This window comes from Pithys albifrons, chromosome 5 (genome assembly GCF_047495875.1).
Source record: "Pithys albifrons albifrons isolate INPA30051 chromosome 5, PitAlb_v1, whole genome shotgun sequence".
Classification (NCBI taxonomy): Eukaryota; Metazoa; Chordata; class Aves; order Passeriformes; family Thamnophilidae; genus Pithys; species Pithys albifrons.
Window position 1 is genome coordinate 9,441,530 of NC_092462.1, and position 22,917 is coordinate 9,464,446.

The 22,917-nt window shown below is 43.3% G+C and overlaps 2 protein-coding genes across 5 annotated transcripts in view; one reads left to right on the forward strand and one right to left on the reverse strand.

The window, feature by feature from the left end:
- LRBA (LPS responsive beige-like anchor protein) overlaps positions 1-22,917 on the reverse strand; it is a 396,467-nt gene that overhangs the window by 146,463 nt on the left and 227,087 nt on the right. The gene's annotated exons all lie outside the window — the stretch shown is intronic.
- MAB21L2 (mab-21 like 2) lies at positions 19,663-20,918 on the forward strand. Its single transcript, XM_071555081.1, has one exon. It carries the CDS (start codon positions 19,839-19,841, stop codon positions 20,916-20,918), a length of 1,080 nt encoding a protein of 359 aa, XP_071411182.1. The 5' UTR covers positions 19,663-19,838.

Here is a 22,917-nt window from a genome sequence, read left to right on the forward strand (position 1 = left end):
AGGACAGCCAAATGTCTTCCTCTTGCCTTGAATGAGCTACAATACATGGGAGTACATCTTTGCTTTCAACCTGTGTATTTATACCAAAGAAACAATCTGAACTGCTGCTTTAGTGACTCACATGATCTTCAGTCACACTTTGGTATCACAGATGTTCTCAGAAAACACTGACTCAGTCTCTATTGTATAACGTGCATACTACACTAGCAATCCAGACTGAAAGAACTCATGCCTGTGTCCACTGAATCCAGCTATGAAACTTATTCAAGAATCCTGGGGGTCCAAACATGCCTCCCACCACTTTGCTGCATGCCAAAGATTCATCTTGGTTACTCCAGACCACACTAGAAAGCATTTTTTCCACCTGATGGTTTCCTTCTGTGGATCCAGCCGAGCTGCTGTAGATGATTTCCTCACATATGCAAACACAGTAATGACTCTCCTTTTCTCCATACCCTACCTATGCCTCAAGTCACAGTCAACTGAGAGGCTGCATCCATGAGAGAGAATCTTTCAGACTTAATCTCTGTGCAAAATGGCCCTTCTATTTTATTTCTTCATCCCTATTTTTTACAAATTCACTTAAGTGCATTTTCCATTCTGAGTGTTGTAAAGAAATGCCTTTATTTCTCTTTTTTTCCTAGCCTGGATTGAGTTAAGGATGATTTCAAGATAAGAGGATACATCAAGGCATTGCTCTCCCAGGAGCATAATAAATCTGTAAACTAGGGTACTAGGGCACATTAGTGCATGCCTCAATTCTCCTCCATGTTCTCCAGAGTATCCAAAGGGTGACAGAACACGTGTCCAAAAAGCTGCAGGGGTTGAACGCTTGTGTCATAGGGGTCAAAAGAAGAAGAACAATCTTTTAATAACTCAGAAGGTCTAACAGGAATGCAGCAAAACGGTGGCGTGTACATCCAAACATGAAAGATCCTCGTCGTCGTTTGTATCACCAGCTAAGAATAAAACAAAATTAAAGTATTTACAAAGTCTCATGTTTACAAAATGCCTGGGGAAAGGATGACTTCACCATTCGAGGTGAAAAATCTGTACCACTTCTTACAATCCAGAGGATGCACAAGAGAGCAATCCTTGTGAAAAGCAGCCTGAGAGATTCATTTCCACAGCTCTTCAAGCGACCATAAATCCCGACTGCCGCAGTACCTCACTCCCTGGGCCAACATCTGCTGGACAAAACATACTCTCCACTGGCACAAACACCAGGTAATGACACACAGAAAACTCAACCAGCTGAAAACTGGCTCTGTTAGGGTGGGGGGATTCTTTTTTTAAGCAGAACAGCCTGCTCAGCACCTGCTGCAGAGCTCGTACAATGTCCATCAGAGCAGCAATGGCAGCACCACAGCAGCTCAGACCAGACTTCCTTTATGCCACCTGAGGGAGTACGTAGTTGTAAGTCGAGTTTTACTACCCCCAGACACAATATTACAAAACAGGGGACCCCAAACAGCTTGGTATACTATAATGTCCCATTCATTTCTTTCTCACCAGTTATAGCAACTTCCCATACTGACAGGACATGGCAAAATAAATGCTTCTGTGTAAGAGGTTTCTGAAGGTTGCAGAAGGTTTCTGAAGGACCAAAAACCCACCAAAACATTCTATTAAAAAATCTGTACAAGATCTCCTGTTACTGAGGCTATTTAGCTTATGTAAATACAACAATAATTAGATAAATGAACACTAACACCACACATTAAGAAACTAAGTATATAACCATGCATCTACTGGGTCCAGTGATATGTATGTCAAGGTGTAAACTTTCACACATCCCACAATCTTTTTTTAATTGTTCTGTGCACCTCTCCATCACAAGAATTGCTTTTGTTATCACCCATACAACTGAAAACTGCATATTAAAGTGCATATTCCTTCTTTTTAGAAGGCATGAGAACCTTCTATTTGAGGAGTATAAAAACATAAAGAGCACACCCAAACTTTTAACAGCTCTCCAGAATAGCTGTTCTGTACTGCTGACTAATATTTTACCCACGGCAAGGTGGAAGTGCAAGATTAAGGAGCGTGGAAGGTTACACATGGAACATTAACTGCATTTTTCTGTGCAATCTACAATGCACCCATACAAATAAAAAATGCTTCCTTGGTGAAACAATCACTGCCCTTTCAGCAGCAATAGGCAAGGAACTCTCAAGCAGGCAGCTTCAGTACTGGAGTGAATCATAGCTGCAGTGACAGCCTGTCCTTCCCTAGAGACCAGAGAGGGAGTTTTCCTAGGTGCTATAAAGGAGGAAAATACCAGCAGTTCACCAAAAAATGATCAAACCAGTCTTCTAAGTGGAAAATTCCCTGTCTTGAGTTTCTGTGGCTCATCCTAACTCCCACACTGAGTCAGTGTAGAGCACACCCACCTGGCTGAGCGAATGCCGTTGTGCCCAGACGGAAAGGGACAGATGGATGTGGCCAAGATATATCTCACAAAGAAAATCAATATTCTTCCAGAAAAGTGACCAGTGTGTCCAGTAAGGTCTGCCAGGTACTACTCTAAATTGAAGAATGGTCTGCTTTAAAACAGAATTAAAAGCTCATCCCATGATCCAGACTGTGTCATACAGTAACATATACAAGGTTCTTGTGTACAGACAATGACAAAAAACATGCCCTGGCTTTACCTGTGTATGCATAACTAAATATTTATGGATTTTATTAAAATCAAGGCCAGAATACACGTATCGTTTGCTCTCAGCAGAAATTTACAGGAGTAAATTCTTTGCAAATACTTGTCAGATTTGGATAAATGTTTGAGATCCACCCTGGCATTTTTTCACTAGTCTGCCTTCCTTCTGCAGTGAGGCATAAATTTTCTTTTAAATATACTGCACAGTAGTAAACACTGCTAGTGAATATAAGATTTATAGCACATTAATAAAATCATATAGGCTCACTGGCCTTAAATATATGAGGCACACAATTTAAGTTTTCATGACTACCTCAAAAGAGACCTAGAGTTGCCATGCAGCATGTTTAAATCTACAGAGTATTTACACCTACACATCACTCACCTCTTACCTATCTCTAATTATTTATTTTCTCCACTACTGGACAAACTTCTGAAAGATCAATACTATACATTGGGAGTGATATTTATTTTAGCAGTTTAGGATTAAGGGGGGAAAAAGCAAAGCAACACCTACAAGTAACAAGAGAGCACAGAATCTTAATATTTGTTTCACATGAAAGAGACATAAAATCATTTAAGGTTAAATATAATGCTTTAAAATTATGAGAGGTAGGAGGCAGAACAACAAAAATATCCAGAATCCAGACTCCAGCAAGCAACAGAATCACATCTGTAAACATCTTGGCAGATAAAACAAATACCTATGACACAACATACAAGTGTTGAAGTGTAGAGAGAGTAAAAAAATTCTGAAATATAATTTTCATTGTTATATATATATATCTTCATTCACTAGGGATATTTTATGTAATTTTTGTATATCAATTCAAGTACTAATTGTTCATGAGAAATATTACTTTTTATTAATCAAACTCAACACTGTGTTCAATTTCTTCCCAAAGGAATGAAAGATTTATGTTTTCAAACAAAACAAGGACTGATTCAAAATATGCCTTGGTTTTGACTGTTTAATTAGATTTTGGAGACTACTGATTATTGCTTTTTATTATTATCACATTGCCCAGGAGTGCTAGGTGGTTGATCCTTAAAGTAAAGGCCTCAAAATAAAACAAGTATTTTTTTAACATCACAAGTTCACATACTTTTTTGAAGTTTTGACTTTGATTCCAGAGGCAGCAGAAAAAAATCTCAAAATGGACATAATAGGAAAATAGATTCTTTCTGACTGCTGGGATCTTCTTTGTTTTCTAACCATGTAATACAAATCAGTTAAATAAGTTATTGTGGTCTTAGATCAGCACAGGTAAGATCAGAAGGCAGACCAAGAATAATGGGAGTCAGATCCTTAATCCTTTAAAGGTTCCCTCAGATGGCCAGAACTTTGCAAATAAGACAAGTCTTCCCTAAATGGGCAACTGAAGACACCTTGTTACAAGGAAAATCTCAGACAAAGCCAACACAGTCACACTTTCACCAGCTTCTCCTACACCTGCCTCAAGCACAAGACTAAACAGGGGTATATTTGGGATGGATGAGGTAAGAAGGACAAGCTGGTCCAGTCATTACAAGGCAGAAAAAGTTAAAGCAGCCACCCACCTGCTCTCACTTACACTGAATGCTGAGTTCCCTGCACTGAAGAGCAATTTTCTGTTTCAATTTGTCTGCCAAATGAGAAGATCGATGCATTCCTACAGCCATAAGCACCAGTCAACACACACGCTCTAATGTGAAAGCCCAGGGGAAAATCAGCAACAGCCCCAATTCTGGAATCCCCAACAGGCAGAAAATGTGTATCTGAATGAACCAAAATGGATCTCAGTCAAAAGATGAGACATTTTTTTCCACCAAGAAGCAGAGAATATTCTCAGCAGGTCAGAAAAGTCCCATTTTGGGTTTACATGCCAATGTGGGAGAGCAGAGCAAAGCCTCCTGTAACCAATCCCAACAACAGGGGGAAGGGGAAGGTCTCCATTCTGCTGCTCTGTGTCAGATGTGGGACAGGGGGACCACCAAGCAGGTAAGTCATTCTTTGTCTTGATCTAGTTCAAATGAGAGAACAAAATGGCAGGAAGAATATTCTGAATAATGGGAAGAAGAAATTCTCCTATGAGTGAAAAATTCACATGCTCGTGCACTAGCAAAGAGCAAAAATCAACTGTGAGGTTTCTCTAGAAAAATGCTCTTTCAAAACAAGTTTCCATTAAAATCTCTTTTTCTCACAGTGCACAACATTACACCATTTGATCAGCAACAGAAAATGTGTTTCACTGGGAGATTTAGGAGTAGAAGACAGGAGTAAAATCTATTTAAATCAGCACAGAAGTAGTTTATAATCGGTCCTCAAATTGTCATGTGCCATGAATATAATTTCTGTCAGGTAAGAAGAAGCCCAAAGTAGCTGACAAGTTTTAAGATGTAAACAATTACACAATTCTGAATTCACATAAGAGAACCAGTCCTCAAAAACCTGTATTTGAATTTTGCTGGTTTATTATGCAAATTACACAGAGCAGAACAGCATCTCACCAACATCACATACCAGACATAGTTTGCTTTTCCTAAGAAGGCCTTACTTTCCAAAGACTTTGGAAGCTGCACATGTTAAAAAATAGATTAATCCCTCCTGCATGAAAAGATGCCCCCCAAATGTAACTAACAACATACAAGATACCTTATGTATGAACACAAATACAGTGACAGAAGATGAACGGTATTTTACTTAGAAGCTTATCTTGTTGAACATCAGTATTGTCATTAGACCTACAGAGGGTAACAAAGTGAAAACAATGGACATCTCAAATACACAAAAAGGTGATCCATGCTGGTATAATTTTATAGGAATTTTACCAGTGATTTAATAAGAAAATGATAGAACTGTACACTGTGACCTCCTAAAAAAACACAACAAAAAGCTATTGCCTCATCTTAATACATACAAATACTTCTTTCAAATATTCTCATAACATACAACATATATGTATGTATAACCTCTATATATTTCAATAATTTAAAAAATAACTCTTGTTTTATACTTCTAAATAATAACTCTTTGGAAGAATGAGAACTTGTTTTGCACATTTGTACATCATCTAAAAACTTCAGTCAATGTCATTGGCACAATCCTGATACATTAAAGTGATTGTAATGCAACTTTCTGTGCAGTAAATTTGACAATGTACATAATGCATTGCATCATATCGATTCTGAAAAGTCATTGTAGAAGAAACTTATACTTAAGAGTGCCACAAGTCTCCAAAAGATCTTAACCTTAGTGATTCATCACAACCAAAATGTGGTCATTTTCAGACTTTACTTACCAACATTCTTTATGTTAACATGTTACTCTGACTTGTATATGATATTTTCACATTTGCAGTATTTAATGCAATAAGATGGTTGCAAGAGACAAAAGAAAAAGATTTTAATTCTTAGCAGGTTTCTTGTGGTATCTCTGGACACTTCTAAAATAAAAAGAAGTGGAAAGGTATTTCAGGGTGGATGTGTTAGTTTGCTTTGGGGATTTATTTGCTGGGGGCGAGGGGGGTTGATTTGGTTTGGTTGGGTCTGGGATCTTTTCACATTTGGTAATGACTTTAGATTTCAGGTAGGTCAGCCTGTAATTGCCAATTTCTTTGACAAGAGTGTATTAATTTCACATGTGCCTTAAGAATCAACATACTTTGAATCTTCCTGACTAAGGTAAACCATTTTTAAACAGCACAACAATCTAAAACACTTTTTGTCAAATGATGTTTTAACTTTGTTCTAAATGGTTTAAGGAGGGGGAAGGGATACCCTTACTTTGATATTAGTTTGTTTGCAATTAATTTTTGAAATATTTTTAATTTGTAGCCTTCTGGAGGGATTCAGGCAAAATGCTAAATTGATTGTAATGTATCACTAACATCTGTAACATGTTGCTAATTTTATTCCCAATTCCTTCAGACATTTGCTGATCCACAACGGCTTCCAGACTGGGCCTAAACAAATTAGTACAAACTTATGTCCAGAAAAGTGTCCTTTGTGCTCTGCTATTATCCTACAGTTAAATTCAGAAGTCCCCATACAATTCACATTTCTGCATTTTAGCACTCAGAATTCGGCTATTTTTTTCTTTTTTAGAGATACACACATTGTCTTTGTAAAAATAAGCTGGTTTCAAATTACTACTCTGCTAGTCTACACTTTGTCAAAACCTACTGAAGCTCCATTTTATGTTGCCCCTATTATTTAACCTTCTTAGTATAAGAAACTGTCTTTCAGGTCTTAACACTATGAAGTACCTGTCTTCTTCCACTTAGAAATTATAGACTGGTTTAAAATGCAGAGTGCTTCAATATTAAAATGAAAGTATCAGGCCTAAAGTAAATTTGTTACAAAACCAAATTATCACAGTAAAGCTGAATAGATACGTGCCTATATTCATGTTTCGCATCTCTCACCTTCATTGTACTCACCATATTATAACAGAACATGTGCTTCCCATGACTCAGATTAGCAAGATGATCAGACCAACTCTGAAGTGCATTGCATCAGGAATGTGCCATCAGCACAGGGGGGTTTTATCTGGGTATATTTGACCACAGCAAATTGTAATTCTTTATGCCTGTTTTAAAACCCAGCAAACCCTTGGCCTTAAGACTTTATTTACTAATGCCATTTATTCCTCAGCTGCTGGAAAATAACTTGCCAAAGCTGATGTTCCAAACAAAGACCACACTTCCTGCTCTTACACAGACTCTGGAACACCATCAATGTTTTGTTCAGCTTGCATAAGTCACAACTGATTGGCCACAGTCCCTGTGGGCATGCCATTTCATCCAGACTGGACGGTTCATTAGTCATAATTACTATAACTGTACAGCAGAGACTGCAGTTTTATCTCATCATACATCTTTGATAAAGCTGCTTCTATTTCTGCTTCATCAGCATGTGAAGTTGCATTATTGGGGCTTTGATTTTCCAATCTGTGATTAACATTGGTTGTTCTGCTTATGAAAGGCATACCAAAATTCAAGATAACACACAAAGTAAGGCCACGACGCGACCACCATTTGAACTTTGTGTTAAAAATCATGCAGCAGTTATTGCTACAGAGGGAGAATAGATTCTGACCTCACAGATACGCTAAGAAAATTTAACCTGGAAAATACCAGCCAAGTAGTTTGTAAGAGAATAAAATAAAGGCTGTTGGTTTCTAACACAAAACTGTGACACATCAGAAAAATCTCTCCATTCAGTATGCAGGTTAGACACGGAATTTCTGACAAATGTTGGGTCAGTCAGCATTTTTCAGGTACTGTTTATACAACTGGAGAAAATGAAAGGCTGCAACATAAAAAGCCACGGTGAAAACTGACAGCTACAGCACTGCACTCCGGTGAGCAAACAGATGCTAAAACACTTAAATCCAATAAGGACTGTGAATGCAATCGCAAAGAAAATGCATTTTAAACATGCAAAAGACTCACGTTAAGGCATTTTCTTGTTGTGGGGCTTGTTGCTGATTTTTACATCTTCCTGTGTGATAATAGGAAACACAAAGACTACTGGCACCATCTGAATGTGCAACGTGTGCCCATGATAGGCCACATAAACAGCCATAATCGACAGTTACACACAGGCACTGAGGCTGCAAAAATCCCAGAGTAATTAGTGTTGTCTGAATTCAATGACATCTGTTTTCTCATGGTCCTCTAGACTTGTCAGGCCAATAAGATGTATATGAAAAAATATGACAAGCATTGCAAATGCCCTTCTGAAAGGTCTCGCTTTGGGAAAAGCTGAAGAAATGACACATGCCACCTCTTTTTTGCCAATATACCTAACAGCCCAAGCTTGAAGATTTGAAAAAGGTCTTTTGAGTCATTTTGCATTTGACTATGGAAGGTTTATTCAGAACACAGCACTGTGCTTAGGAAAGAATATATTGTTATTTGAAAAAAGCAAGCGCTGTTAACAGAAGGAGCAATAAAATGGGACTGTTTACCTCTGGCCAGTGTCATCACTATCTCCCTTTTTAATTAAAGCAGCAGACACCAGGTAGCCCACAATATACACACGTATGGCTGCATGCATATTTTTTAATCATTATTATTATTTTGCTCAAGGAGTACAAAAAAAACAGCTTCTCAGCTGTGCTTTCTGACATTGCAAAAACACTGTACCCTTTTCATCTGAAGACCTAAGCTTTTGTTTTAGGATTCACAGCCTTTTTCCTTGATAGTGCCTACTCTCCCTGTTCTTTTCCTGGACTGTAGCATGTTTGAGCATGCGTTTTCTCCAAGAAAGACATTAGTCATCATTAACAGAAGCCCTGACACCAAGTCTAAGTGCCTCTCCACAATGACCAAGTGGCAATCATCTTTCTCTTACCCTGTCACTGCTGATTAGGGGTTTCTTTCATGAAAATTTAATTTGTCGCCTTTCTACAGCTCCTTTTTACATTTCTGCAATAACACAACATGCCAGCAACACTAAAAACACAGTAAAAGGTGCTGTACCTATTTGTAAGAAAAGATAAGATTCCGACTACATGGCTGGATGTTTTACCTAGTTTAACAGGAAAAAAAGGCCCTGCAAGATGAAGAAAACAACTGATAGGGGGAAAACTCCCATTAAATACCAAAGGACTCAAACAACCCAGCACACCTTCGATCCAATGAATGGAAATTTTCTTCCTCTGGAAGACAGCTAAGCCAGCCCCTCTTCCAAAGTATTGCTCAATAAGGAGATGTAACAATACCTAAAAAGATTTTTATAACCAATTCATTTCATAACTGCTCCAAACATACAGGTACTCAGACTTTTAGCTTATACAAATGTTTGTTAAAGGATTTCATAATCCAGTGATAAATTTCAACCTCACTTCTTGAGTCTGTGTCAACATTGCTCTTGCAGTTAAAAAGCCAGTCAGGAAGAAAACAGCTTTAGCTGATGCAGACAGATGAAAAAGTTTCAGTCACAGATGATACTTTGCAGCTATTCAACATACACAGTCTCAGATTCCTGCTCTGTGTAACATTACAAACATTGTTGAACAAGACACCATAGCAAGGAGTTATTTTAAGGAAGATTTTCAAAACATTTACTCTTCTGCTTTATTTCAATTTGTCTAAAGATTTTTTTTAATTATAAGCATATGCTATTTTGTTAACATCTGTGCACTGCATAAAACCTGACTGAATTCCAGCTTCTGAAAAAATGCATGTAACTTACATCCCTCAAATAAAGTAACAACATTAGAAAACTTCATGAGATTCAGATTAAGATACTGAGTTCATTTAAGTGATTTTCCATAGAAGTATATTAAAAAAAAAAAACCAAAAAAACACAAAAAACAAAAAACCACCACTTATTAAAATTTTTATGTTCTCTCAATATCTTTCAGAATTTAATTAAGTGTAAAGCTAAAATCTGGATCCACCTCTATTAAATTCAGAAACCACAGCTAGTAAAATCCAAGTAATAAAAACTTAATTCAGCTTCCTAAAGTATTGGTACTCCACTATTGACCCACAATAGCACTGGTAGTCAGAACAGAAACTGTATTGCTAACACTTTGGCTTTATAAGAACCCTTCAATATCTTTAAATAGCCTCCATATATGAAATTTAAGATGAGGAAACTAGGAATTAAAAGCGGATTTTGAATGGCAGACTGTGATTGTTGTACTGCTGTGGCAGTATAACCTTGATTAAATGCAGAGCAATGCTGAAGTAAAAACAAAGCCCTGCCATGGTAACCTAAATTAACTACTGAACCAGACCATGCTTATACAGAAAGCTGGTGTTTTAAGCTATTTTACTTGAACTCGAGAAAATCCTTGACTTTCCAGAGGGCATAAAATAAAGTTGAGCTTCTCAGCCGCACACCCACCACTGTTTTGTTCTCTGCGCTCTCCTCGCTCTGTGCCTGACGAGCCAGGAACGCACATGTCGGGATCCCTGCTCTGCATCCATGTCAAGTTCAAGTATGGAAGTTTAGCTCTTTGACTTCAGCTCCCCCTCCAAGTCACTTGTCAGTAAAAGGTTGGGCGATTTATTGACCACTGCAGGATGCACTGTCAGTGCTGAAGGAAATATGAGAGGGGGCTGTCGCTACTGTTCTGGAGCTCATTGATAATGACATACCTGCCTCTGTCACCCATTACCCATACTACAAACTACTTAGACCTAACTGAAAAATCAATAGCCTACTTGCACCGGTTCCTGTGGCTGCCTCCTTTGATTGTCAGCTCCTGTCTAGGGTCAGCACTTACATGAAAGGGGCTGTGACTGCCTGATGCTTTCAGGACAACCTAACGATATGAAACTAGCCAACAGAACAGTAAATTCCGTCCCCCTGCCCTCCTCATCAATTAGGCTTTGACTAGGCTTGCCTGTAGAAACCTGACCTTTTAAGTTTAGGTGAATATGGAACTGGCTGAACACGCCATTGCCCTCAGCACTGAGCCAGGAAATCCACTGACAGGTTAAACAAAACAGAAGGTTGTAACTGTCATAATTTGCATTGCACTTTCACGCCAACAAGGGTGTTATCAGTGGGGGCAAGCCCTGGAACACACAACGCAAGCACCCTAAGTCACTCTCCTCATAAATTTTCAAGTGAAGGGAGATAAAACATAAATTCACAAATGACCGCACATTTCAAGTCCCACTTTCTTTCAAGTTCGAGCTCTGGAAAACCACACAGTACACATAAACAATTCCCCTTCCTAGGCACTCTGGCACGCAGATGCCAGTTAGAATGAACTTCCAGTACAGATGATGAATGGGGAAAAGCCACCTGCCCATGCCTCTTAAGGACTGCTGTATTAGGTTGAGTATTTATATGCATCAATACAAATCATTAATGGCTTATACACACGCACACACCTGTACTTGGGAGCAGCAGGTAGCCATAAATAATTTAAAAATCCCCAGAGAGCCTTAACCAGCACTTCTGAGCAGCATTCACTTGTACATCCTGCATCTTGCAAGTCCATTAGCAACTTCCAAATATCCCTGTGACTACAACTAAACCATAAATGTTACATTTTAATGCATCTGCCCTCCTTCACAGAATACTGACAATCATGAAGCAAAGAACTACAGCAAGAAATCTCAAATCTAAAGTGAAGGCTGAACTATAATCTGAAGTTTAATATAATAGCTTTAGTAACTATATATTGATTTTAAAAAAACCTTAATGGCTGAATGCCTTGCTCCTCCTTTCTTCTAAAATAAAAAAATATTTTTTAAAAATGAAAATATGTTTAAAGTCTCTGATTAGAGCTCCTTTCATATATATCAATTTTCAAGCAAAAATGGTTTTCTGTGCTTTTATGCTCCTGCCTCCACAGGCCTAACATCCTCAACATTAGCATTACTGGAATGTGCAGACAGCATGAGCGATCAAAACAATTTATACAATTTGAACAGTCGAGTTTCCTCATACCATGAAGGGACTGGCTACATTTACAAACTACAATTAATATTACTTTTTCTGAAACTCTGAGAAAGCTAGGAATTTTCAATGCACTTTATTCAGTGCTTACAGCTAACAGCTGTTAATGTAAATACACACACTACTCCTGGAAATCCCAGGCAAGAGTCAGAGCAATAATTTAACTAATGCTTTTTACCCTGCAGCTGAACCTTTTTAACTCGTGCACCCTTAATATCCTTCTCACACAAAAGCACGTGGTGCCAGACATAAGAATGAGCTCTTAGGTAAATAAGTAATAGGAAAAATGCTGCTGTTTGGTTTTCAAAGCTTAAGATTCAGTTCCAAAACTCTACATATGCTTGTAAGCTTTACTTCTGAAAGCTGCCTCAACACATATCAGCTGCTGCATTTAGCTTTTTTCAAATCTGCTTTTAGAAATCAGTACTGAGAAAGGAAAACCGCTGAATTACAAGAAGACAAAAGCTTTTGACATTAAAACTTCAGATAATATGTTACACTGCAATAGTTGTTACACTGTAACAAGCATTCTAAGTATACATTAAATAGCACAAATGCAGAGAAACTCCTCAAAAATAAAAGCATAGAACTGCGTTAAGCACTTTTAAATAAACAGAACAGCAGTTAGAATTAATATCGGACTCCAAACAAACTACAGAGCAAACACAAGTTAAAAATGGTAGACCTAATTGAGTCTGGATGGTCCCCTTTACAGAGCTAATGCAATGATTAACTATGCATCTGGTAGCATGTCAAGTCCTTTTTGTGTGCCTATCTGATAGTGAAGTGAAAGGGCATGGACAGTGTCCAGTCCCAGCAAGCAAATCATTTGGAAGCAGTCATAGCCATAGATCAAAGATTTTTCACTCTATCCAGAGTCTATTTAAACACACCAACCCAGCCCCTCGTTGCAGACAAAACCAGTTAGAAAATAAGAAAGACTCCTTGGGATACAAAGATAATAAAGGAAGATAGAAGCAGAAAATGAAGAAAAGAAACAGACTGGCAGAACCTTGATTTCCATAGGCCAAGACAGCTGGTTTACATCCTAGTTTTATTTCAGATGGTTAAAGAAAAGGAACAATTTCCATCTCTTAGATCACCAAATATTATTTCAATTAAGTTATGCAGATGGCTTCTATACATTACTTGAGCCAACACAGTTTCCCCTTTGCACTACAAGGAGAAGGTACCTTGAATTATTTTGCACACGGTTTTTACCTAATTCATAAGAAAATTAAAAAGAGAAAAACATATTAACATGAAAAAGTTATTTTGAAATAAGATATGCACAGCAAGATATAAAATAGGAATAGCTATCATTTGATTCTCTCATTAGAAGTAGCAACAAAACCCCTGCAATGACTTTATAACTAGTAATATACTACTTTTATGTCAACATAGTACTTTCAAAGGATAAATTTCAATGCTGTGAAGTACAATACACAGGAAAGTAGAGGATTCTAACTGTGCATTTTATTTGAGTGAGAGAACAGTTAGAAGTCTTCCAAACAGGATTTTTTTTTAAATGAACTAAAAATTGCATGTCTTTTCTGTCAGATATAAAGTGAAAACAAAATACTCTGAAAATACAGAGAGGAGAGAGACAGACTTGATATATTCCATGCTGGCCACCAATGGCCAAGCCCCCTCTGATGCCTCCAGCCACAACAGTCTTTCCCTGTATAAACTGCCCTAGTAGAAACTCACTGAAAGGTTGTAACCTGTACAGTGCTTGGTGAGGAGCAGAGGATTTCACGATGCTGTATGTGGTATTTGAGAAAGCACTTTTTAAAACCTACGCTTATAAACGAGAAGCTTTCAATTCTGGAGCCAGAAATAGACACTTTAAAAGGGTATAGTTAAGAGAGCTTTAGTTTAACTTACACATAAGCTTCATCTTGACTAGGCTGCATGAAGATTTTTATCTTTAAAATAGTTGTCTAACCAATGGAACTACACAGGCTATTGTTTGTTGGCATGATTAGATGTATGCATAGAGATGTGAACATCTAAGGCATTAAACATTAATCATGTGCGGCCACTGACACAAAGAAAAGTTGTGTCCAAACACCTGCAAATTAAGCTTTTTTTCAGTTCCAAAACTTGAATTTCGCTTATAGTTACTTATTAATTTTCATATTTTAAAAGATGTGCTGTTTTAGACTCACAGCATTTTAAGAATCAGACAAGACATTACCTCTGTAGCCCACCTTGTATTTTTCTCAGGTTGTATTCAACTGGAGGTCAAGTTAGCAAAATCCTGGCATGCTACACACTCTCATACTTTTAAAAAGTTATACTATTAATGTAATTAATCAATTAATCAATTATTATAAATTAAGACCAGCCAACACACAAATTTGGTTATATCTAATGGATGAAACAGCATGTACCCACTCCAACTGCATCCAAACAAAAGGCCCACAGGAAGTTTTAACAAGAAGAAAATTCTACAGAAACACTATAAGTGTTCTTCTTTAGTGCATATGTCTGATTTTCTCTGATCAACAACTTACTAAAGGCAAACTTACAAAACAGGATTTAATATTCAAAGCAGTTTACAGCTAGAAGAAGTCACCGTTGGTCATCATGAGAAAACAGAAGATGCTACCTTAATTACAAGGTTCAAGGCATGAGAAAAAGCCCTCAGCAATAGACTGCTTATGGTTAAACACCATATTATTAATGCATTCACATTTTAAGACTAAACAGGAAAACAAAAATAAACTACTTAAAGAAGTAGTTGGCACCCTCCCTTCACTGAAGAAATGAAAGTTGGGAGATACTTAGAAACACATATAAATTATTTAATTACAATACCATTCAATCTTCATGGGAAAAAATATGAGATTTATGCAACACTCTTAGCTGATGAGATGCATTAATGACATGTGCAGAAATGAAATAATCTTTTCTCCTCTAGTATGTGCTATCAACTAACTTCATACACACAGACCTCAGAAAAGATCAGCAGACAGTAAAGCCAAGCTATGACTTTCAGGAAAAGGTACACACCATATACCATCAGATGTAAAAGGAATTTTATCTGTCAAACCCACAGCAGCCTTTGCTGTAACTATTAACCCAGTTTTGCTGTGGAGAAACACAACGTGCATTACTGAATCATTTCTTTTCAAATCCATACATTCCCTGCAGCAGTTCAAGCTTCATCAGCAGTGCAGGAATGTATGAAAATGACAGGCAAAGGGCACTAGCTCTTTTCCCATACTGTTCTTCTATAAATGGAAGCAGAGTCCTACAAAGCACTTAAAGCTGAAAATGTTTGAAGACTGATCTCCAGGAAAAAAATAATACAATACGAGGTTCCATGAGCAGATTAATTATTCTGTTTTCTGCAAAACTGTTTCCATTAAATGAAAGGACACAGAGGAAACCAACTAGTAGAAAATAATGGAATGCTAGCTAGGTCTCATGTACAAAGCTGCCATGAACAAAGCACATACATACACCTACATATTTCATATGCTATTCTTAAAAATATTTCTTATCCCTTTTGGGAGCACCTGTTCCTGAATTCCCTTTTCCCTCTCCCTTTCACCGAGGGAGACAAAAAGGACAGATTTGGCAGAAATCCTGTAACAGCCTCAAGTCAATTTGATTAAACTTTTGATTTCCCTTAAAAAATTACACCTTATATCCATAGCATGTTACAGAAACTTTAAAATACAACGTCCAGAATAAAAAAAAGGCTGTGAAATATGTAACATATACCACACTGATAAACTGCTTCGCCAATCAAATGCAAGTATGCTATAACACAGCAAGAAACTTGTGTGCATATTGCTAAAACTCTGAACTGTTTTTCAGTTTCCATCTTCTGTTGTTTTAAGAGTTAATACAAATAAAAAGCGTTCTCTTAGGGAAAAGAAAAAAAATAAGAAAAAAGTCTTTGCAAATTTAATAGCAGCCCTTCGCTGCTACTTTGCCATCCTCAGCGTGAAGAAAACACCGTGGCACGTATCATGCCTGCACGCCTGGATTTCCACCAGCCCGAGCTCCCGCCGCACCGAGCGGGAGGGGGCAGGAGGAGCCAAGGCAAGAGCAAACACTGCACACCGAGTCCCCTTTCCAGTATCTTTTTACAGAAGCCCTTGCTAACAAAACACTATAGCTCCAGGCAGCGGCATGCTGATGTTGGCACTGCTTAAACCAAACAAACACGATGTTTAACAGTCAAATAAAATGTCCCGCAGCCTCCCTAATGAATTTGTCAAGGACCATCAGATCACCCCCGCCCCTGCCTCATTAACTCAAGTATGATGAGACGGATTATAACGAGAGAATACAGATCAATCGGTCTGAAGACTTCAAGTGGCTTTTAGCCCTGAGAGTTTCCCTCTCTGCAGCACACACAGGCACACGGTCTTTTTAATGGAATACAGTATCTCCTGCTGCTGGAGGGGATGCCACTTCGTTTTATACACCATCAAGGAGCTGCTGATGGACTTCTACACTAACATACATAAAAGCAGAGGTGACAAGGGCTCTTCAATTATAGCTTTCTCGGATCCTGTTCCTCGTTCAATTATTCATTCTGGCGAGAGCAAATTCCGCCACAGATGAAGCTGGTCTTAATGCAGTGCGGCCACAAACGTCCAGACACGGGAGAGAAGGGTTTCACGTGCATTATTTGCTTGAAGTGTTTAAGTTTATTGCTCAAATGATGTTTCTAATTAGCGCTGGGGCAATAAATTAAAGTCAGCTTTTGTTTAGCTGATTTATTATTTACTAGAGCTTCAACCTCAGGCAGGAAAATTGGTAATGAATTGTTTTAAATCTGAACACTCGTAACGCGACATCATTAGACACTTTATGACGGGGGGGGGAGGGGGGGAGAGAGAGGAATCGTCCCCTCCTTCTCCTTTTACCCTGAAAACAGGAACGCGCGTCCCCCCACCCTTGCCCGGGCCGCCTGACGGCTCCGGCATCTCCTCCGCGCCCCGGACGCGGGGAACGCCAAGGCTGCGTGAAGCGAGACCCCGTGGAGCCTTCCTTCGCACCGCTGCGCGGAGGGCCCATGTGCACAGCCCCTCGCCGGACCGGGGGGCAGTGCCAGCCCGGCGGCCAGTGCGCCCAGGCAGCTCCAACTGGGCGTGTGAAAGCGATTCATTCGCAGCCCTAACTAACTCTTCGATGTGCCGGAGGGCGTCCGGAGACGAGGCGTAGGACCCTCGCTGCTCCGCCCGGCCAGCCGAGCCGCCGAGAAGCTCCGTGCAGGCGAAGCGCAGCGATGCCCGCCCGATGCTGCCGCCCGCTCCGACGGGGCCTCTGAACACCCCGCGCCGTCCCGGGGAGGCGGCAGGTCCGCAGGCACTTACCCGCGCCCCGAGGCGGACAGCCCCGCTCCAGCCCACGCATCCCTGGGACTCCGAGAGACCGTGCGAGCAGCGGCGCCAGCGCCTCTGCGAGCCAGCGACTCTGTCCCCGTGGCAGCCTGCCCCCTGTCCCCCATCCCTTTGAAGCTGCTGTCCTCGGAGCCTTCCCTGGACGCGTCTCCCTCCCGACGGGGCCGGGCCCGGCGGGGATACCTGACACCGCCGCCCGCCCGGGCCCCGCCAGCACCGGGCACAGACCCATCCTCGGGCGCACACTGCCCCAGTGGCACGGAAGGAAAACAGAGAGCCGAGCCTCTGCTCGCGGAGGACGGAGCCGCACCGGCGCCGGGCACGTCCATACTTACTTCTTCCATGGTCGGCAACGAGACATGTTTCTAATTTAAACGCACACAGAAAACAGACGGCGATGTTTTCTTTATTAAAATCAGCCAGCTGCAGCGAAAGGAGGGAAGAACAAGAACACCGAGCCCAACCACTGCGAGCGGAGCGGGTTAACGGGAGGCTCCGCAGGGAGCAGCGCATCGCGTCCCACACGGGCACGGCCCCGGCCCTGGCGAGGCACAGCCGCCACGGACACACAGCACTGAGGATGTGGGAATTGCCCTTCCGCCAGCCTAAGTTCCCGCAGCAGAAACAGTCCTGGCTGCGCTCTGCAGCAGGTACTGCCCGGGGCTCCCTCCGAGATGACATGACGGAGCTGCATAAGCTACACGGCTTTATGTCCAAATCATTCAATATTCTTATTAATACAAACTTGCATAAAATACCGTTTCCTCTCGAATAACTCAATCCTGCGCTTTAGGAGGATGAACGGAACTTTACGGCACGAGATTTATCTGAATTAAGGTGACTGGGGGCAGTAAAACAAGGTTGTGCCGCGCCGCCCCGGCGACGGTCTCACTTTCACTGCTGCAGCCCGGCATTAAGAGGAGTAAAAGATTTATGCACCGTCCCGTCTCTCCCTGTTCCCCGCACACACACACCGGCGCTGCCCCCGGATCCCCTCGCAGCAGGCGGAGGGAGCAGCGCGCTCCCCTCTCCCTTCACCTGCCTCCACGGCCAAGGTGCAGGGCTGGGGGGGTTATTTCCCCACCCCGTGCCGTGTCGCGGGGCGCTCAGACCCTGCCGGCTCCACCCCACAGCCCGTCCCGGCTCCAAGACCGGCCGAGCCGGGAGCGCGGAGCGAACGGGGCGTCCCTTTCCCCGCCGGGGCCAGGGGCGAGCGCGCGGTGCGCGCCCCCGCGGCCGTGCCCGCCGCCCGCCGCGATTGGCCGCGGCGCTGACAGCTCGGCGGCGATTGGCGGCACCGCCCCGCCCCGCGCCCGCGCGCGGCCCCATTCATAAACTACAGCGCCCGGGGCAGCGCCGCGGACAGACACAGACAGGGACAGACGCGGGGTCGGCGCGGCTGCAGCACAGGCGCGGAAAGTGGGAGCCTCGGCGAGCACTTCAGGGGTGGGGAGGGGGAGGAGAAGCCATCCCAGACACGGCAGCTACGCCCTCCTCCCGGCCCAGGATAAAACACAGTCTGTGCAAAGAAAACAAAAACAACAAAAAAAAATCCCAACATCAACAACTCTCTAATACATCTCTCTCACAACAATCTATATAGCGCTGCAGGACAGGAATGAGAGATCACAGACCAAGTGCACACGTCTGCGCGTAAAGATAGAGACAGCTACAGAGCCGGGTTCAGCCAACGCCTCCAGCAGGAAAAGGGAAATCATCAACACCCCCTGACAGTCTGAGCGAGCGGCAGCCAAACTCATGCACATCTCTGGCGGTGCCACGGACTGAAAAAGAGAGAGAGAGAGGCAGCCAGACCTAACAGACAGAGAGTTCACTCTTCCGCTGTGGGCATTGCTCGCATTCTTCTCCTCCTCTCGTACCGTGTGCGGTTTCAAACTTCGCCGCCGACCGGCTTTCTGCGGGGACCTTCTGCGAGTCCTGAGGAACTTTGCTGGCTTTAATTTTTTTTTCATGAACTCCTGAAACAGGATTTTCGTCGCTGCGCAGGGGGGTGGGCGCCTGAGCGCAGAGGCAGCGCGGACTTCCCTGCCCCCATCGCCATCCAAAACTTTGCGCTCCGGGAGCCCGCGGGGGCTGCCCCGCCGCTCCGGCACCGGCTCCGGCTCCGGCTCCGGCACCGCCGCCGCCCAGCCCGCACCGTCCCGCTGCTCCTCCTCCTTCTCGCCCGGGCAGCGCTGGGCTTCGCTTCTTTGTGCTTCGCCGCCCTCCCCGATTTCTTTAATTGCTCTCACTGGAGCACCGCTGCCGCCTTCTTCCCGGAGGCGGTGGGGCTCTACGATTTGGCTGGTGCCCTCCGCAAAGCTGCAGCCACCGCTAAAGCATTGGATCCCTCAACGTACTGCGAGAGCCCGGTGTACAGCCCGGACCTGTGCCCCAACATGATCGCCGCGCAGGCCAAGCTGGTCTACCAGCTCAACAAATACTACACGGAGCGCTGCCAGGCGCGCAAGGCGGCCATCGCCAAGACCATCCGGGAGGTGTGCAAGGTCGTGTCGGACGTACTGAAGGAGGTGGAGGTGCAGGAACCGCGCTTCATCAGCTCCCTGAGCGAGATCGACGCCCGCTACGAGGGCCTGGAGGTGATCTCGCCCACCGAGTTCGAGGTGGTGCTCTACCTCAACCAGATGGGCGTCTTCAACTTCGTGGACGACGGCTCCCTGCCGGGCTGCGCCGTGCTCAAGCTGAGCGACGGCCGCAAGCGCAGCATGTCCCTCTGGGTGGAGTTCATCACTGCCTCGGGCTACCTGTCCGCCCGCAAGATCCGCTCCCGCTTCCAGACGCTGGTGGCCCAGGCCGTGGACAAGTGCAGCTACCGGGACGTGGTGAAGATGATCGCGGACACCAGCGAGGTGAAGCTCCGCATCCGGGAGCGGTATGTGGTGCAGATCACGCCCGCCTTCAAGTGCACCGGGATCTGGCCGCGCAGCGCGGCGCAGTGGCCCATGCCGCACATCCCCTGGCCCGGCCCCAACCGGGTGGCGGAGGTGAAGGCGGAGGGCTTCAACCTGCTCTCCAAGGAGTGCTACTCGCTGACGGGCAAGCAGAGCTCGGCCGAGAGCGACGCCTGGGTGCTGCAGTTCGGCGAGGCCGAGAACCGGCTGCTGATGGGCGGCTGCCGGAACAAGTGCCTCTCGGTGCTGAAGACGCTGCGCGACCGGCACCTGGAGCTGCCCGGGCAGCCCCTCAACAACTACCACATGAAGACGCTGCTGCTGTACGAGTGCGAGAAGCACCCGCGGGAGACCGACTGGGACGAGGCGTGCCTGGGAGACCGGCTGAACGGCATCCTCCTGCAGCTCATCTCCTGCCTGCAGTGCCGGCGCTGCCCCCACTACTTCCTGCCCAACCTAGACCTCTTTCAGGGCAAACCCCACTCGGCCCTGGAAAGCGCTGCCAAACAGACCTGGAGGCTAGCCAGAGAAATCCTCACCAATCCCAAAAGCCTCGACAAGCTATAGGTTTAACACCCCCGCGCACAAAAACTCGCCCTCCGTAAACAACAACAGCGCCTAAAAAACTTTTTATTTAACGCAAACGACGACGGAAAGAGGCGGCGAAAGACACGCGCCCCCGCCACCCCCCACCCACCTGCAGCTCGGCCTTTAAAAACTTGCCGACGGTTTTCCCGGCATAAACTCTCACCGCCTTGCACGGAAGAAAGGAAGAGCCTCTCCTCCTGTCCTCCACTGTGAATTTTTAAAAAGTCACAAAAAGAAGCGATCGGACTTTTGCAACTTCAAAACGAAACCCGAAAGGTACATTTTCCAATCCATGTATAGTCCTTTTCTTATGCTCTCTTGTTTGCCTGAATGTTGTCACCAAGTGAAAAATTATTTAACTATATGTACAAATCTCCCTTTAAAAAAGTTTTACTGATGTTAAATGTATTTCGGTGCCAAGGTCAGATTATGTGCCCCACAACTGACTTGTTGCAAATAGTAATAAAAATATTACTTTAACTTTACGCTGACTTTTCGTGAATGGTTCTTAAATTCAGACAAGCAGATTCTTTCTGAACCTCAGAAATAATTTTTTAAAGAAACAAAAACATGAGATGTAAAGATAGTCTAAAAGCGACACCTAGCCCAAGCCTTCCTTTTGTATATTGACTGACGTTTACCAAACGTCTAGTTTCTATTTACAAACAAACAAACAAAAAAGTGAAAGAAATAATCTTATATGTTCTGTAGTTCAGAGTGTGACAACATCTGCTATATTTCCAGTACTTTAAACTTCCATTCTAAATCTTGTAAATATATGGAGCATGGCACAGCAGCAGCTCGTCACAATTTAGTCAGAATTAGAGTATGCCGTTTCCTACCCTACGGTCACCACCTTTAATTTTTTCCCTAAAATTTTCTTTCCTTTTATTTTTGCCCGGTAAATCTCAAGCGCTGTATTTGTTTTAAAAATTCGGTGCCGTTTGCTTTCGCTTCCCTGAGCAAACGCGGAGTATCCATTTGACTTTGACACGAAGGAAGTATAGATCTACCCTGAATAATTAATGCCATTTAGAGCAACCGGTCGATATTTTTTTAAACAAACATTTGTTTTCCCCAGATTTTTAAGTACAGCATAAAATCGCACCGCAGCATAGTCAGACGAGGAGATAAGCAGGAACCCGTCAGGAAACCACCCGATCCCACACCGGCACCCGGGCGCTCTCTGTCGATCTCCTTCCCCGCCCGAGCTCCCTCTCCCAAAGCAAAGCTCTGCCTGATTCCCCATAGCGATTTTGCTCTAAGCTCAGGACTTGGAAATACTGGCAGGACTTTTATAGGGAACGCGTTCCTAAGCTTTTAAAACCGCTAGCATTACGCGCTCGAGCCTCCCCAAAGATTGCAGCGCCGGCTCGGAGCATTTCTCTCAAGTTTTCACGTTCTTTCAGGGGCTGGGGAGGGGAGGTAAAAAAATGTAACTTCTTGTGCCAAAGGACTACTTTCGTTTCTTTTTGGACGGATCCGGAAAGAAATAACCATTCAAACATGGGTCGATTTTGCCTTAAGTTAAAAGCGGCATTCTCCCTGGCGGCAGGAGCCCGGAGACAGAGCGGGGTGCGCGGGGCCATCCTGCCCGGCGGCGGGCGGGCACCTCCCGCATCCCCGGCCCCTCCGGCCCCGGCCGAGCTCCACAAGTCTCCTGTGGAGCCACTGGAGCGCCTTCCCCCAGCGCTGATGCTGCATCACCTGGCAAAACGAGTTTAGCCCGCGGGGGTACCCTCTCTTTCCCAAAACAGCCCGGACCCCGCGTACAAACTGTGATCGTATCGCTGCCGATGCTATCGCTACGTAAGGCAGGTTTCCCTTCAGGAACTTGTCACAATGTTTTCTTTTCAGTAGTTTAGACAAATATACAGGGAACTTAAATTTATCAAACAGATGAAGCCTCATTAATTAAGCAGGCCTGCTGAGCTACAGCGGATTAGTTGTTTGGGGTTTGGTTTTTTGTGTTTTTGGG